Source organism: Spinacia oleracea, chromosome 5 (genome assembly GCF_020520425.1).
Source record: "Spinacia oleracea cultivar Varoflay chromosome 5, BTI_SOV_V1, whole genome shotgun sequence".
Taxonomy (NCBI): Eukaryota; Viridiplantae; Streptophyta; class Magnoliopsida; order Caryophyllales; family Amaranthaceae; genus Spinacia; species Spinacia oleracea.
The window spans coordinates 18435993-18454143 of record NC_079491.1 but is presented as its reverse complement, the minus strand read 5'-3'; the positions used below and the strand labels follow the sequence as shown (position 1 = coordinate 18454143).

At 38.8% G+C, this 18151-nt stretch overlaps 1 protein-coding gene across 1 annotated transcript; it reads right to left on the bottom strand.

The window, feature by feature from the left end:
• Positions 1-1369: 1369 nt before the first annotated feature.
• LOC110805024 (light-mediated development protein DET1) lies at positions 1370-12863 on the bottom strand. Its single transcript, XM_022010621.2, has 12 exons — positions 12618-12863; positions 12269-12380; positions 11355-11782; positions 10977-11205; positions 8458-8631; positions 7822-7890; positions 7662-7718; positions 7291-7371; positions 7040-7204; positions 6825-6920; positions 1924-2023; positions 1370-1814 (listed from the first exon to the last, which is right to left on the bottom strand). The coding sequence occupies exons 2-12, from the start codon at positions 12338-12340 to the stop codon at positions 1675-1677; spliced, it is 1611 nt and encodes a 536-aa protein (XP_021866313.1). The 5' UTR covers positions 12341-12380; positions 12618-12863; the 3' UTR covers positions 1370-1674.
• Between the last annotated feature and the right edge of the window lie 5288 nt (positions 12864-18151).

Below are 18151 nucleotides of genomic sequence, written 5' to 3'. Positions count from 1 at the left end.
TAATATTGAAAACATTTATATTTTAAAAGAGTATATAAAAGTCAAGACATTTTAAGTAGTTTAGATAAATACCAAACTTTTCTCACGATTTAGCTTATACGAGTGAATACAATGTTTGTTTTTCTCTTCGATTTACTCATTTCCCCACTTCTCGATCATATATTGGATAGAAATTCGAGTTTTTAATTTTTCGAATAGTTTTTTCAGTCATACCACAAATGTGGTTTGTAATACTCCATATTTGGAAGGAGTAGCTAGAGAATCTATAGGTCTTGGTATATGGATAGGAATCATAGGATACAAATATACAACTAATTTTTTGGTTCGGCAATGCCCCGATGGATAGTGAATAACATTTTTACTGATTACAAATTTAAGTAAATGTTATATTTCTTCCGTTCCGGAAATATCGCACCATGGTTGAATTTTACTCTTCTAACCGTTAGTTTAACTCTTAATATCTCAAATCGTGTGCAATGCAAGTAAAATTATAAAAAATTAATATTTAGAAAATATTTATCGATACGAATCTAACATGACCTCACATGATTAAAATTTTCTTACGTACGAATCACAACAAATGGCCAAATCGTAGTGTGAATAGTGTAAAAAACAAATGGTGCGATATTTCCGGAACGGGAGAGTAATATATTTGTATGTAATTAAAAAAAATAGTTGCTACACAAATAATTTATCGCAAGTTGGGATCTTTATATCTTTGTTTTCAGGAAAATGGTGGAAACTGATGCATCACACACCAAAAAGCCAAAAACCCTGAGATAACTACTGCCTTCAATAATAACCCAGGCTTCACATTTCATTCTTAATTTTCCAGATTTGAGTCTTTGACCCACGTTGGTTTGATCGAGTTATAACATATTTACATCATAGTTAGATCTCTAATATTTACTCCCTCCGAACCTAAATGTTATTCCCGTTTGTCATTTTACGCGGTTATTAAGGAAAAAGAAATATGATAAGATTAACTATTATTAATGTAGTTTTATGGGGAATTGTTGCTTTTTGATTCCATTTTCACAAGAAAACAAAATAGTTGAACGAATAGAATTTAAGGAATAAAAATGCCAACTCATTAATCCATCCAAACTTAAACCAACCAATGAGACTACAAGGTTTTTTATTGATAAACCAATAGAATTACAAAGTTAAAATTACAAGGAAGAGATTAAAAAGGAATAAAAGAAATGGGAAGATCATTTTGGGACACTAAAAAAGGAAACTGGAATAACATTTAGATTCGGAGGGAGTACTAAATTACTAAATTAGCATGAAAAAATAAAGAGTATGCTGAGCCATTAAATTCCAAAACAAGAGCTACCTATAATACTGGCGAAGCTTTATGCAATGATTCATAAAACAAAGCAATAAAATTAATACATTCTTGGTAATTTGCAGTACATTTAGATTATTAATAATACTTTATACTTTAAAATATTAGAATCATCAGTCAACTAGTTTTGTCAAAACATGTACAAGATGGATGGTCCTATCAACTCTTATTCAGCAAAAATAGCAGGAAAATTGAGGAAGCCCACAGATACAATGATTAATACAAATGGATAACAGTTTTCCCGCCAAAAATACTAACCGGTAAATCATCCCCAGTCGATATAAGAATAATTGGAGATGCAGGTAACAAGAAAGAACTACTGATCATTTCCGGAAGTGAATATTCACAACTGAGAACTGTAAGAACATAGTTTGCTGAATGGATATGACAAGAGGTAGAATTGGATGGAACAGGAACGAGGATACCTTCTTTGCCCGAGCATCTGTATTCCCAGCTTCTGGACCTAAACAAAATGCAAGTAAATGTTATGTTGTTTGTCTCAGTTATTAAAATTCACATTAAACCAAAATCATCACTAAATAGTCCAAAGATTGATTATGTTGGGCACATACCTGGTTTAATCTTGAATTTTGGAATCTTGGGTTGCCTCCTTGAGATAAATTTAATGGGATGGTCTGTGGATTGTCTATGTCGATCAGTTGCCGAAATCAGCTGGATTAGGGACATAAAAGTTAGAAATGATTGATAACTTTCTAAGCAAAATGATGCTATGCACGATATAGATTAATATGGGAAGAAGCTACTACAATGGCGGATGATAAACCTAAAAGAACTCCCTGCTAACATGCAGGAGTTTTACTGCCATAATCAGTAAACACTGGGTGCATGGCAAACGCAAGTGCAAGGTTTGCTTTAGAATTTAATTTAATGAATAACAAAATACATATTGGGAGAAAAGCAACGGAAGGTCATTTTACTATATCGATAGAGCTGAAAATATGGAGTTGGCTCAAGTGGTAAGCAGCTTGATGCCGCTTAAGGGAGGTCTCGGGTTCGAGCCTCGCCGTATGCAGAAACTCTTGTTGGGAGACTCACCCACCATAAGCAAGGTGTGCGACACGGGTCGATCCGGATGTAGTCGGAGCTAAGCTCCGGTGAACCGGGTGTGCTATGCGTAAAAAAAAAAAGCTGAAAATAACTCATCAAATCATACGCATCCAAACATGAATGACAAAAATAACCTCCAGAATAAGAGCTAAAAAGAAATCCTGGTCCACAAGCCAAGAAAGCTAGGTTTTCTTTTACAGCAAACTACCAGCATATATTTAGCTCCTTCTATAATCTTGGTGACTTAAAAAGTTATGCAAGGATTGCAAATATATTGTGACTTCATTAGGACATGAATTGGACTAGAGAAGAGGACGTCTTAGTTCTGTTACTTAACGTTTAGAAGAAAAAAAGCTACAGCATATCCTTGACCAGTCAAATAATTACGCAGTTTACGCTTCAGCATATCCTCGACCAGTCAAATAATTACGCAGTTTACGCTTCAGCATATCCTTGACCAGTCAAATAATTACGCAGTTTACGCTTCAGCATATCCTTGACCAGTCAGCAAAATTTCTTGAAAAAGCCTTCACCTTCTTCGGATGGAACCATGTTACCTAATTCGCTAATCCCCCATAAACCACGACCCGAAACGTGTGAAATGGTACTTGGTACCCTCATAGACTAGCTTAACAAAGCTAGGTAGCAAATTGCACCAGTACCCATTTTGCATACCACGACTTAGGTAAGACTGGGATGGAAAGCCACAAAGTCACCAAAAGGGATAGGCTAGTACCACAACCCCCCCCCCCCCACCCCCCCCCCCCCCCACCCCCCCCCCCCCCCGTTTTATTCACCCAAAGCGGAAAAGAAATTCGGGAAAGAATCTAAAGTAAGTACACTCCAACAAAAACTTTTATCAAGTTGTACAGTCCGAGAAGAAGTTTCTTGCAGCACAATTGCGAAATCTAGTCCACGCAATCCATAAGACAAATTGTGAGCTAGAACGGTATAAACCATCAAACTAGCTATTAATTAACTAGACAAAACCGAGAGCAAAATTGGCACACACATATTGAGTTACCCAGATCTTGTAGAAGTTGCGAGGAAAGGGATTCGGCAAGTTTTTCCTACTTGGAAGCTGGCTTGAATATTATTAAATATTTGTCATTGTAATACAGTTTAGAGTTGATCTTAGACACTCTGGTGCATTTGATGGTAATATACATGAAGCACATATACTACTATCATTCACTTAATCCTTCTGCTTGTAATGGTCATCTGAAATGTGAGGATAGGCACTATGCAGGGAACCAGATAAATGAGGATTTTCTTTCTGCTGCAGTAGGCTTCTTTCATCTCTAGATTGAACCTCTATATATCTTGGTATTGGTTCAGTAATAACCAACAATCCTTTTTATGTTCATACAACCTAATTATAGAAAATGGGTGCGAGGGCACACATTTCTCTTTCCGGAGAGAAATAAAAATACCCTGACACCTTAATACTAGTTGTCTCGTCCTAGGATTGCTGATTTGAGTCTAATAATACTGAAAAATTGAGGAACTTCCCTAAGTGAGAGAATAGAGACAAGTAGAGAAGTCATTTGGTGGGGTGAGATCCATGGGAGCAGGTAATCCACCTAGGTTCATTTGCTTTGGAAAAACCAGTTAAGAACATAGGGAGAACATAAAAAATCTTACACCCCAATACTCAAGACTCAAGAGATGAGGGGAAATCATCAATAAATGCAAGTTCTAACTAAGATCCATTTCTTCAAGACCTCCCAACAATGAAATGCAGCGGGAATAGAGAAGGGAAGATTAGGAATTGTCATCAGTTAGAAGTAGCTTAAGCAACGAGAGGAGATATAGGAAGACTATATGAATAGAAGAGATTAGGGAACTAGAGAGTAGAGAGCATGAAAAAATGGTGAGAGTTTTATTTTACTTTGCTTAGCTTTCATTTAGGGAATGCCCAACTACTTGATTGTAGCCCCAATTTGATCATTTATTTGCATCGAATTACAAATCGACTATCATTCTTCCCCAATTTCTCACAGATATTTAATTCCAATTCTTTCTGATAATCCATCATGTAACAAACAATTTTTATAAATAATTCCATTGGTTTAGATTTTTAAGCAATCAGTAAACAGGATTAGTTGATAGCACATTGGATTGATCCTCATCTTTGACGAATGCCCTTCATCTTAAACCAAGACCTTACGGAGGAAATTAGGTCACCATCCTTCACTATTTCATCATAATGATGGATTGAAAGATGGTTGAACTAGTGTGGGCTTCAGAAGACGGAAACTCTACACACAGACGTAATACATGGCTACATAACTTTGAGTACCAAATTACCAATGTGTTACCAGTATCAAATACTATGAAGCTGGGAAGGCAAGGAATGAAGCAGGAAACGCGATTAAGGTCTTGGACTCACTTAACCACTTTGAGGCAAATGATTTCATATTTAGCCTTGTCAAAAAAGGACTACCTTACATCACGCGCAACAGAGCGATTAACTTATCGAAGAGATTTTTTCTGTGCTTTTTCTTTTACTTGATAGTTGATACTTCTCCTTAATATCTTTCTGAGATCTTTCTATGTATTCTGGCGGTTCTAGTTGGAATAACCTTACCTAATTCTCATTGGAAAATTTGCAGGAGCGCTTTAAGTTTCTTAGGGATTAGAATTTTTCTTAGTGCTTTGAATCATTTTCTTTTTAACTTTGTTGTGTCTAGCATGTTCAAGGAGTCTTAGAGTCCATTGTTGTGTGTGTGCATCCATTTGAGGTCATCTGTCAACATTAGGCTTCAAGTCCCCCATTGTGTGTGTGTGTGCGGCCAATTGAGGTAATTTGCCAATGTTGTGTGTGTGTGCTTCCATCATTTTGCTGCACCTTATACCACAAAATTACAAAATTACATTGGGATGTCAACCTTGCGTAGCTTCTGCCAAATTTAGTATATGAGGTAATTCTAGGGATGCATGTATGAATATCACTGTGTTAGCGATTTTAAATCCAAATATTTCGTGTGCATCACCTATTTTAAGTAATGTGGTGGTTTGTAATAAATTTGTGGGTGTTTCAAGTCATTTTATGCTCGTATGTTCATAATTTCAGACCCAAACTGTGCACTTTCATACTCCTACTCTGCGTTTCATGTCCGAATGAATTTATAACCTGGAGTTTAAGTTTGAAAATATCCTTGGTTTTGGAAGAAAATTGGTGTTTTACCATAGTCACATATGGAGTTTCTGTGCTTTGTGTAGGAAAATTCCAGGGTCTTGGAGATATTGGTTTTTGGAAGCTTCAATGATCCATAGGAGACGACACAAAGGATTCGCACAGCCGCACAGGACTATTGAGGCTTTAGTGCTAAGATCATAGAATTAAAGAGAAAAATATAAGCACATGAGGCAGGCTAGTGTTCTGGGAATCTGGGTAACGTCTGATGGTGACCGGTGCCTACTCAAATGCGCAGACAGCATCTGGCACCATTTGACGTGTTAAAACATACAACTATGTGTCCCAGTTACTGCTATTTTCAATTCAAAATCACCCAGCCCATAATATTACCGCAGTTTGCAAACCCCCGCCCTCGAACACTTCTCTCCTTTTCTCGCAGTTTCCTTCACTCACCATGACCACGCACCCAACCCACCATCGCATCCATTACACCAAGCACCTAGCCACCGCCGAATCTCCCACCCGGTGTCTTACTATCATATATTCTGCCTCGTTCAACCTGTCAACTACCACGTTTTCCTCACCCGATCCCAAAAAATCTAGTTCCCTTTCCAGTTTTTCTGCAAATGGTATAGAGTATAGACGCTTTGATAAGAGTTTGAATTTCGGAGGAACTGGTCAATGCATGCAAATTTTGGCACAATTCCGTCACATTTCTCTGGTCTTACTTCCTAAGCTTTTCTTCAAAAAAATGGGTTCGGTGAGCAAGTCCCATTATCCTAGCATGGTCCTACCACAACCCTTCCTCCACCCTGTTTTCCACAAGGTCTCAACTAATTTCAATCTGCAAACAACTTACTAATGGAACTTAAAAGGTAGAAGGGCACAGCGAAGAACAGTATCTTTAAGCATTTAATATCATTTAATCATGCAACAACTGCCTTCCTTTAAATATGTATTTTGTCAACTAGAAAAAACAATCCAACTGAAAAGTTAAACCCAGAAATTTTCCTTTTAAGACTTTTAACACTTGCGCATGATTAACTTTTAGGACAAGAATGCATGCATTTATATTCTATAATATATATCCAGAGTTTTCAGTAGGTTTCTGATGGAACTTGTTATGGTAGTTCCGAAAATTCATTGGTCAAACTAGATTCAGACAACAATAATAGGCAGTAAGAACAGCTTGCAACTCCAGGAATGGTCAATATCCTGTTTTGAACGGATAATAGTAGGAAAAGTTAAGGGATAAGAACAAACCTTCTCATCAAACCGAAAAAGGGACTGATCAAAATACGGAGACGGACTCTGCGACTGACAAGTGAAAGGTAAAGACACCAATGTTTTCTTCACAAACTGCAATTACAAGTCATATGTTAAATAGAATACAACCACTTATACAAGTTTGTAAGGTAATAACTACATGGCCAAAAAAACTAAGAGAAATAAATGGCAAATAAAGATCAAAATCTTGCCTGAGAAAAACTGACGGACTTATTTTTCAAGCAGGTTAATTGCTCACAGGCATTGAGGTTATTTGAATGAGATGATATGAAATTCGTATGCAATGAATTGTTCGGAGGCGTGTAAAAATGGTCAGCAAATTTCTCGAGCAAAAAATAAAGCTCATCTGCCGAATTCTGCAACATAGGATAGAGACATTATGGCAGCAGCAACAATAATTGTGGTAAAACTTTTGAGTATGTAAATAGAAGAATGGACAGACCTGGTAAAATGCTACAAATTCCGCAGCCTCCATATTATATATAGCAAAGAAGGCAGGATGGTGGTCCGCATTTCGGGAGACCTGGAACAAATTTTCAATCAACTCAAGTCGAACCAGAAAAAAAGAAAAAAGAACTCATGTCCTATCAAAATCTTTTGCTGGATGGAGGGGGGGGGGGGGGGGGGGGATAAATCTGTTCCACGGGATTAGAACAATCCCCTTTCCTCAATATTAACCCTCCAAGGCTCCAAAAGCCAAACAAACATACAGAGAGTGAAAGAAAAACACCAGGGGGCAGGGGCAATTCCATGTCAGAGTCGGGGTACATATAGGTCTGCCTGTAAGAAAAAAAAAAACAAAGGTTGCCTTACCCCTCCATCCACACTGCCAAATTTGATCAACAAGTGATGTCTGTCCAAGAATTGAACCTATGAAGAGGAAGAGTTTGCATATAAGTTAGATGTTGCTACTTTTATTTGCAAGGATAACCAAATAATAATGTAGAGAACTCTTAAAGATAGCAAAATCTACCTTCCATATTATCAAGTCAACATAATCTTGAAAATGAAAATAGAACTTCTTCTTCAACCGTTGGACCCTCTGGAATATAATTGGGCAACCAGAATTAACAAAATACCTTCTAAAGGTTAAAGAAAAGTAGGAAAATTTAAGAGAAAACAAAAACTAGGTACTTCCTCCGATTTTTTAAATGCATCACTTGCATAGGGACCTAGTTTTAGGAGGCCCATGCAAATTATTATTAAATGGTGCAAGTGGACAAATAGATAATTTATTTACTGAAGTAAAACAACAATGGGACCATGATAGTGGTAGCGTGTGAGAGATGGTGATTTTTGTAATTATTAAGTGGGGACCACGAAAGAGAGAAACAATACAATATTTTGAGCGAGGATTAATGAAAGAGAGAAGTAATAAAATATGGTAGAAAGTTACCAAATGTTTAAGTGGTGCATTTGGAGAAAAAACACTCATATAAGACGAGGGATGCATTAAAATAACGGAGGGAATATTGAACTAGCAATACATATACTATCCCATCAATAGAATATCATGTCATCTATAAAGAATAGGAAATTCAATTGCTGCATCAATTTACTTTATTCTGAAACATTACTGACGAGCAATTTTTCAAATATAAAAACTAACATTTGTTTCATCCGCTTCTTCATTCCATATCCCTTGAAATATGAACGAAAGTAACCTCTGTTTGATGCCACTGAGGAAAACGTTTGGTGTCGTAGAATGACCACTGTTGGGAACACCTTCATTGCTGTTCAGAAGGGCTTGCTTCTGTCTACTATTCTCATTTATTGTTCCACACTGCAGAAAGAAGCTCTTAAAAGTTAATAACCCACTCAAGTGCACAAAAGCATCAATCTCTAAGGTTGTTGATGAAACTTAATGAAAAAAGATACGGAGAAAGTAAGAAATAGAAAGAGAATGAAAAGAAGAAGAAAGCCCAAGAATCCTAGATAAAGAGTGTCTTTTATCAGCCAACCCTCATCTCTTCTTGTTAACCAGATCTCTAACTAATCAATTCCTCCAAATCTAAAGCCTCCAAAGTTCAAGGCTTTACTCCAGAGCTCTAGATACACGGTTAAACAATTCTTCATTGTACAAAAACCCACTCAAAAATACTCACGGCCCATTTGGTAGCCGGTAATAAATGGTGGGAATGGAAATAAATCTAAGTGATCTTTGGCAACAAAAATAACATCATAATATCCATGCTAATGAAATCTTATCTCAAACTTGGTGTTTTTCTTCATAAGTTTGCACTCCCACTCAATACCACTCCTAATAGTAATAGATGATAATGAAAATTTATGAAGAAAAAATAGAAAACTTTGAGTGAACTAGCATTACCATGGGAATGGATATTGATTTTCTTACAAATTTACATACAAATCCGTTCCCATTAACACCATTTATAACTGGCTACCAATGAAATTTGTTGACCAGTTCAAAAAAGTGATATCTCCAAGCTCTGATGATAAAAGGTTTCCCAGAAGTTTATCTAGGTGGCTTACTGTAGTTCTCTAAAGTGAACCCTACATCATTGTAAAAAAAGCACTCTATAAAATTCAATAGCCCCTTACTTTGTTCAAACCTATTTCCTCAATTTAGCTACAGATAGCGGGTTCTGTTGACACTCTTTCTCATCTCATTCTCTAGACGGCTTGGAAGTGAAGGCAACGTCAGTCATCAATGAGTTTTTCCAGGATATATAACCACCATCTTTGGAAATGAAATCATTTCTCAAGCCAAAGTTGTGTTGTCACCGACTAATGAGTTCTCGATCAGAGCCATTATTTCTTTTAGTTAAATTGAGGTTTATCAAGCCACTCCAGGAAGTATATTCTTTCTTCTCATAAAGATTTGGAATAGGTAGCAAAAATTGCTTGGAGACAAAAATGATATTATAGTCTTACAACTTCGGTTATGGCCATTTGTGACACAAAGTGTATGGACACAAGTTCGACCCACAATGCTCGAAGTGGGTTCTGTTCGGGAGAATATGTTCCCTCTCAAGGCTTTTCCAGCTGGATAAGGCTACTTTGGAAAATCAACCCTTCTAGCCCCTTTCATATTTCATTTGTCTATATATAAGCAAACAAAAAAAGTTGTTGTGTCGAAATGTATTCTGAATCTCTTAGATTTATCTTGATATCTATTTGTGCCCCACAGCACTAGCTAGAGAAGAGGCTGAAGATGACTTATGTTTGCGATTATCAGGGATTACAACAAAACCAGATCCCCTCAAGATAAACAAGGTGGAGGTCTTCTTAAAGCTTACAGGTGTAGGAGAATTACAGAATTTATAGCTAAAACTGAAGTTATTGAGCTTTCATAAACAAGGTGGAGTTCTTCTGAAAGCTTACAGACTTAGGAGAATTACAAAATTTATAGCTAAATCTGAAGTTATTGAGCCTTCATTACTGGGAAGCCGTTTAATTTCAACTTCCAATCAGTAGTTTCTAATCTTGGAGTTCACTTTTTTGGGTAAACAAAATCAAATATTTGGGTAACTTTTGAGGGTTCTAGATACTCAATGGAAAAGCTGCTATTGGCTTTGTTGTAAGAAACAGGGAAGGAGAGTTAGTCACTGAAGGTGCTAAAGAAATGGGCAAAGCAGAAGCATTGGCATTGAGGAAGGCTGTCAATGTAGCTATATTTAAGAAATATGTCTTCTAGTTATTCAGGGAGATATCTTTTTGTCATAAAGGCAGGAATCCTAGGAGGAATAGGCTGTGCAGCCGAAAATGAAAATCATCAGTTAAATTGTCCTCCAGATCTTCAGCATTCATTTTAGTTTCCGCTATGGAAGCTAGTCGCTTATTTTATAGCCAACCATAGGCACAACTGCCAATTTATTCTTGTGTGGTTCGACTCTGCTGTTTTCCGTTTTCAATCGCAAGGCTGTGTGATGTACTGATGTGTTAGGTTGGTCCAGCAGAGCTGACCTAAGTATTTTCTCAATCAAAAAGGAACATAAAAAACTAAATAAAGATTTTTCATCGGCTGGACTATATGAAAGTAACTGCAATGTCCTCATATGACAAATGTATCAGTGCACATTACCCCAAAATCAACGTGATCAACAAACCATGATTAAGACATACAAACCATGATTAAGACATACAGCTTTCAACAGAATAACTTGCCTGAGCACTTGAATGCAGGAAGAGTTCGTCATCATCTCGACAAAATTCTCCAATCGCATGCACATCAACAAGGTTTCCAGATTCCCTTACTTGGATAATATGTATAGTCTGATAGCGGAGAGACACAACAGCGACCAGATCTTCATATAGATACACACCCATATTATGTGCCAAGTTAATAAAATCATTGTGAAAGACCTTCTTGTCCAATATAATGCCATCTTCCAATCTAAAAGATCAAATAGGTGACAAACAAATAGAGTCAGCTACTAGCAGGCATAATGAAAGAAATTTATTTGGTCAACACGAATGTCAGACTAAAGTACTAACCAATACAAGACCAAAACTATTGAAAAATCCAAGATCAAAACTGCACACCTCAGTAGGTGAAAGGTTATCTTTTCTATAGATGGAACACCTTGTACAGCACCTCCGGTGGCCGGAGCATCGTGAACTTGTGCAGTAGAAGTTGCGAAGAGTCCAAATCGATTACTCTCCATATATAGAAAAAAGTCTTTGCAAATAAGCTCATTGCTTGATGCAAGTGATACACAGTATAACTGTGTGAAGAAGCTACTGAACTTGTTCGCTCTCGGTGGGAGGTCATGAACATCACACTCTTCACCGCAACATGAAAATGACAACCATGATGGTCTATAAACAATAAGCTCTTGGTAGTTCCTACTGAAGCTTATCAGGTACTGACCATCTTCAGTGAATTTGCGGAAAGAATGATCCGGGCATTCCACGTCATAAATGGTATAACTTGGCACGAGATTCTCATAAAATTGCCTAGCGCGATGAATCTAGACAAATAAAATGACAGTTAGAGTCATAAAACAAGAATCCATATGGTCAACTAAAGTAAGACTGCAGCCACAGTGGGAGCCAGAAGCTCTCTCTAGAATTCCTAGATTAGGCTATCCCAAACAACTCGGACCATTCCTCAGCCCCAAAAACAAGAACTCCCACCATTCCTTATCTAGTTTGAAATTATCAAGTGTCATATACTCAAATAAAATTCAGTTTCTAAATCATCAACCAAATGCTATGTTATTCAAACTCTTCATTTTACGACTGCGACAGTATGATACCCGTGTATGATACTTGATACTTCAACATGGCCAAGAAATGAAAAATATGCAACTTTTTCGCTTCAAGGCCGAGTTTAACACAAGGATTCCAAATAAATTGGAATAGGACAATCATCACTCAGTAAGCAACTTCAAAGAAACACTAAACACAACAACTGTGGCAATTAAAAACACAAAAATAAGGCAAAAAATACATACATTGGTGCCAGGAGTAGAACGATGAGTCTGGCGTTCAAACAATCTAGCAACAAGATTGTTGCTTCTAAACATCAGGCCCCTCCCTGGAGGCAGGGCAGGAGGGGCGCCCGCCCTGGGTCCAAGGAGAGATGAACGGTGATTGTCAGTAAAATTGAATCATATCATAAAGGATTATACGAAATTCAAGTAGAATTAACAAGTGGGAATAGACTAATTAGACAAAAAATAACACCAAATCAAACCCAGAAGAATATATTTAACAATTTGAAACCCATCATATCAGAACATATCAACCATATGAAAATAAAGCTAACAGAAAAATGGACAGAAAATAGTTGTAGATAATTACAGAGAATAGCAGCAGCAGAGAAGGAGAGGCGGTTAGCACAGGCACCGCCGACTAGAGATACAACTACAGTTAATACTACAAGTACAAGTTGAAGATGCTGGTTTTGTTGTTAGGGGTTTAACTCTTTTAAGAGGTGGAGGATGCGGGGAGGAGGAGGAAGGAGATGAAGAGGACGTGCGACTATGCGATTTGCTAGATTTGGAGTTTGAGGAGAGAGATAATTACTAACTTCACCCATTTAAGTGACACCTCCCTTGTTTTTGTTCACAAACTACTTCATTCTTCCCTTTATTGTTTACCACATGAATACAAATATTTTATTAAAAAAAGAAATTTATCTATGGTACCTAGACCTGTCAAACGGGTCGGTCGGGTCGGATTATAAAAAATTACTTTCGGGTTCGGGTTAAATCGGGTCGGTCACTTTCGGGTTTGCAAATGTTTGTTCAAGACCCAGAACTTTCGGGTTCGGGTTGACCCAACGGGTTGAGAGATTTTAAAACGTGCATTATATTTTCATTAATTTAGGTTATAAAAATACAAAATATTGGGACAAATTAACAAATTTTCCTAAGAAAGTTTATATTTAGTCAAATTCAACCATAAAATGGCGTATAATTCAAATTAAAATCATATTACACACAACAATAGTAAAAACAACGTGCCTATTATGCTTAAATTTTTCTCATAATCTCATTTATTACTATAAATACAATGATTTTCAATCGGTCGGGTCCAAAACGGGTTCGGTCGGGTTTTGACCTATTCCTTTTCGGGTTGCTCGGGTTCGGATAAAATCGGGTTACGGGTCACAAAATCTTGTTCAGGACCCAGTATTTTCGGGTCGGGTTCGGGTCGGTTTTCGGGTCGGGTTGATTTTTGACAGCTCTAATGGTACCATTATACTTTTTAAAATTTTCATTGATAATAAAAAATTTGTCAATTTCTTTAAAATAGCATTAGTAATATACTACTCCCTCCGTCCCAAAATTATTGTCCTGCTTTTTAAATCGGGCGTCCTAAAATTATAGTCTTGTTTCTAATTTTGGCTATTAAGGTCCCCACTTTCTAATGTATTATATTAATTAAAAATACATTGAAAACCCCACCAATGTACTAATTCCATTTTTCTATGTATTTTATTCTTTTTCACATGTACTTTATTCCACTTTTTCATGTACTATATTTCATTTTTCTTAAAAACCGTGTTTTTGGTCAAACGAGACTATAATTTTGGGACGGAGGGAGTAATATATAATCTCTCTAAAATAATATTATTTTAATAATGTCAACCTAATTAACTAATATAATACTGACTAAGGTTAAATATCAATAAAATTACTAAATAACCCTATTTTTACTATTCTCAAATGTTCCCAAACCACAAACTCCACAAAAGTTCGGGGAAGTCCTCTGCAAAACCATCGTTTCTAAGTTCCTCCATGAATCTTTCCTAAATATCATGGGACAAAGCGGATAAATTTCAACTTTTATAAGGTATATCGTCTCTCATTTTATGCAAATTTTAATTATTTTTTTGGAATTTTTTTGTTTGAACATTGTGAGTTCTTTAATGGAAGTAGGGTTAAAATTTGACCAAATTCCTTGGTCATTTGATACTAGTTTAATGTTTTTGAGTGTATGAATTACATTTGAAGTTTATTTAAGTCTATGTATGAAGCTTGGAATTTAGATTCATTATGACTTTTTTATTCATTTATTTTGTATTGATTTGAATTGAATTCTATTTTTTTATTGAATTATGCACAAATGAGTTATAAAGTATTCGTTAATAAGGTCTAATATAGGATACTTACCCGGAATGCTCCAAGTATACCTTCTTGTGTGAAGTGGGTTGAGAGACAAAGCATTTGCTACTCCAAAAAGAACATACTGCTCCAGAAAGAACAGAGTAATTCTGGTTATTTTCTCACACTTTTCAGAGTTTCCTGTATTTAGTTTTCTGTTAACAAATTTAAGCCTAATATTAAGTATGTTTCATACAGGGACTCAAGAGGGAAAAAAGGAGTCATAGATGCACACACTTTATAATAGAAAAGGCTAATATTTCTCGAGCTTTTATGATTTATTAGCATAATATGTTGCATTATATACATTCTGATTGAATTATGCGAATTGAATTTTGGGTATTCTGATTTTTGATAGAACTATGTATATTATGATTGAATTATGTAAACTCTGATTTTGTAATAGAATTATGCGTATTTTGATTGAATTATGTGAACTGAATTACAAGCATTCTGATTTTTGATAGAATTATGCGTTATGTATTTGTTTGGGCTCCCAATTGATTCTCAATTGGGCCACTAAGTCCAAAGCCCAATGGCTCTAAACAAACAGCATCAAACCTACCAATGGCTAGTCAGCCATCCATCAAGGCCCAAGGCCCAAAAGCAATAAATGACCTATGGGCATTTACTATGCAAACACTATAAATAGGCCGCCAAGGCTCACACCTCAAGGTACGTCCAATTTATCGCCTTAAAGACTACTCTTCTAGAGAACTTCTCTCTAGAATCCGAGCATCGTTCTTACTTAGGCATCGGAGGGGCTTTCCTCGGAAACACCCCCGAGGCTAGTGACTTTGCTCTTGTGCAGGTGAATTCGGACTCTATTCATTCAAACAAGCAAGATCTTCAACACATACAAAAGGGCCTTCATTCGAAGCCCATTGTTTCCATATTTACAACACCGGAACAATTTGGCGCCGTCTGTGGGGAAGAACACTTCAAAGCCTTTGAAAGACATCAATCACCTCTTTCCGCGAAAATGGTGAATGATGTTGTTAACAACAATGACGACGATATGATGGTGCGGTCAGATTCAGAATCTGACCAAGAGGAGCATCCTCAATCGATGGCGAGGTCACAGCCAAGCAGAGCTACGACCGCCACAAATGCAGGACCTCCGATTCCGACTAGGGAAGAGCTCACTGCGGCCATGACCATCATGCAAAACTTCATCTTCAATGAGAAGCAGCAAGGACTGGCAAATGACCGCAGAGAAGAGAGGAGGACCAGGCGAAGGCTGAACGAGCCACCCAGTGCGGAAGTGTCCAGACCCGAACGAGAACTCCTTCCCTTGACAGGTACACACTTGACGTCGAGGTGGATGGAAAGCACGTGGGACACCCAAAAAAGGGCACAACAGCAACCAGATTGGTTTGCGAGACCATCGCCTACTCCAACAGCTCTCCAAAGCGAATCGACTACTCGTAACACTCGGGTCCGAAGCTCGGTGCTCAGCAGGTTGAGGCCCTCGGTCCACTCAAGGTTAAGACCCTCGATCCATACGAGACTCGGGGTGGGCGAGCCAAGCAGATCTGGCGAACGACCCGAGGTCAGTAGCCGAGAGAGAAGAAGAGACAGGAGGCATGATCGAACCCCTAGCCCCCATCGTACGCCCGAACGTTCTAATCACAGAACCTCGGCAAACGAAGGCATCAGGGCTAGACTCGGGAAAAGAATCATGACTCCCACGTCATCCCCTTTCTCGGACGAGCTGATCATGGAAGAAATACCGAAGGTAAGACTGCCAGCGCACCTAACCTACAGCGGAATCACAGATCCGAGGGATCATGTCATCTCCTACGAGCAGCAAATGTTCTTGAGTCCCTACTCCGAAGCATGTTGGTGTAAATATTTCCCAACCACGCTAACCGGAGTGGCGGGAGAGTGGTTTAGATCGCTGCCGAAGGGATCGATCAAGAGCTGGGAAAAAGAGATTCTGCACACAGTTCGTGAGCAACAATCGCCCCGAGCGAACCACAGCAGAACTGACCTCAATCCAACAAGAAAGAGACGAAAGTCTGAGAGAATTCATGGCCAGATTCATGAAGGAATCAACAAAGATACCAAACTTGCAGCCAGACGTGGCCATCTTCGCCTTGAAGCACGCGCTCCAGGAAGGGAAGTTCCGTGACGAACTCTCAATGAAGAACCCCTCCAGAATAGCTGACGTGCTCCAAATGGCTGATGCGTTCATCAGAACCGAAGAGTTCAACAAGGCCGCCGCAAGATTGAAGGGATCGTCGGATCCGAGAGACACAAAGAATACCCAGAGCAAGCCCGAGGGCAGCTCAAGGAAGGGGAAAGAGAAAGTAGGAGCTAGAGAGATGAGCCCGAAGAAAGACGGGAGAAGGGGTGAACTTCAACCCAAATACACCAACTACACTCCACTAGCTCTGCCCCGAAAAGAGATATTTAGCCTCAACAGAAATGATGAAAAGTGGAAACTACCGGGGAAGCTCAAGTCCAACCCAGCTCGGAGAAACAAGAACAAATGGTGCGAGTTTCATGATGACTTCGGTCACCACACCGAAGAATGCAACTCGCTGAAAGACAACATTGAGGACCTCGTTCGCCGAGGCTACCTGAAACAGTACTTGTTAGACCGAAGGGAGGAAAAAGAAAAGGCCGCAAGTGGCAAACAACACGAGCAACCCCAGAAGAGGGTCTACGAAGCAACAGGGCACAAGAAGAATGACATCCTAGTGGTGTTCGGGGGACAGAAGTCTGGCCAAGCCAGCAAGAAACACCTAAGAGCCCTCTCCCATCGGGTCAACTTCAGCGCGGTGGGAGACAACCAGCCACACCCCCCGAACATGACCTTCACTGCTGATGATTGCTTCGGAGTCCAGTACAAACATGACGATCCTCTAGTCATTTCCATGGACCTCAATAACCACAACGTACATCGAGTGTTAGTCGACGGAGGAAGTGCCGTCAATATCATCTTCAGAAACTGCTTCGAGCAGCTGATCCTCGAAGAACCAGAGGAAGCACTGACGAAAGTCAGTTATCCTCTGATCGGATTCAACGGATCCGCAGCTATCCCTCAAGGAAAGATCACCTTGCCAGTCACAGTGGGAGAAGGCCAGGCAGCAAAGACCCTTCGGGACGAATTTCTGGTGATGGACTGCGACTCCGTATACAACGTAATCATGGGAAGAACCATGATTCACAAGATGCAAGCAGTCCCCTCCACATACCATCAGCTGATGATATACGTCTCGGATGCAGGATTCGCCGAACGAATCAGAGGTGATCAAGAAGTGGCGAGAAGAACCTGCCACACTGCTGTCCGAAAGCCCAAATTAGGGGACGGCCCCGAGGAAGAAAAAGGAGCTACGGGAGAGGAAAGCGAGGCAAAAAGGAGAAGAGCAAGCACGAGCAGCTTGTCTCCCGCAGAAGTTGATGCCCGCCCCGAAACCCTATCTCCCGAACCAGATCAAGAAATGGAGGATATCTTCCTCGAAGAGGATTCAGACAGGAGCGTCCGAATAGGCAAGGGCCTAAGCTCGGGGCTCCGAATCGATTTGATCCGATTACTCAGGGATCACAAAGACATCTTTGCATGGTCAGCAGCAGATATGCCAGGGATAAATCCGAAGCTGATTTGTCACAAGCTGGACGTCAACGCTGAAGCTCGGCCAATAAAGCAAAAAAAGAGAAATTACTCCTCGGAGAAAAACAAAGCCATCGCCGAGGAGGTAAAAAAGTTGCAAGAGGCCG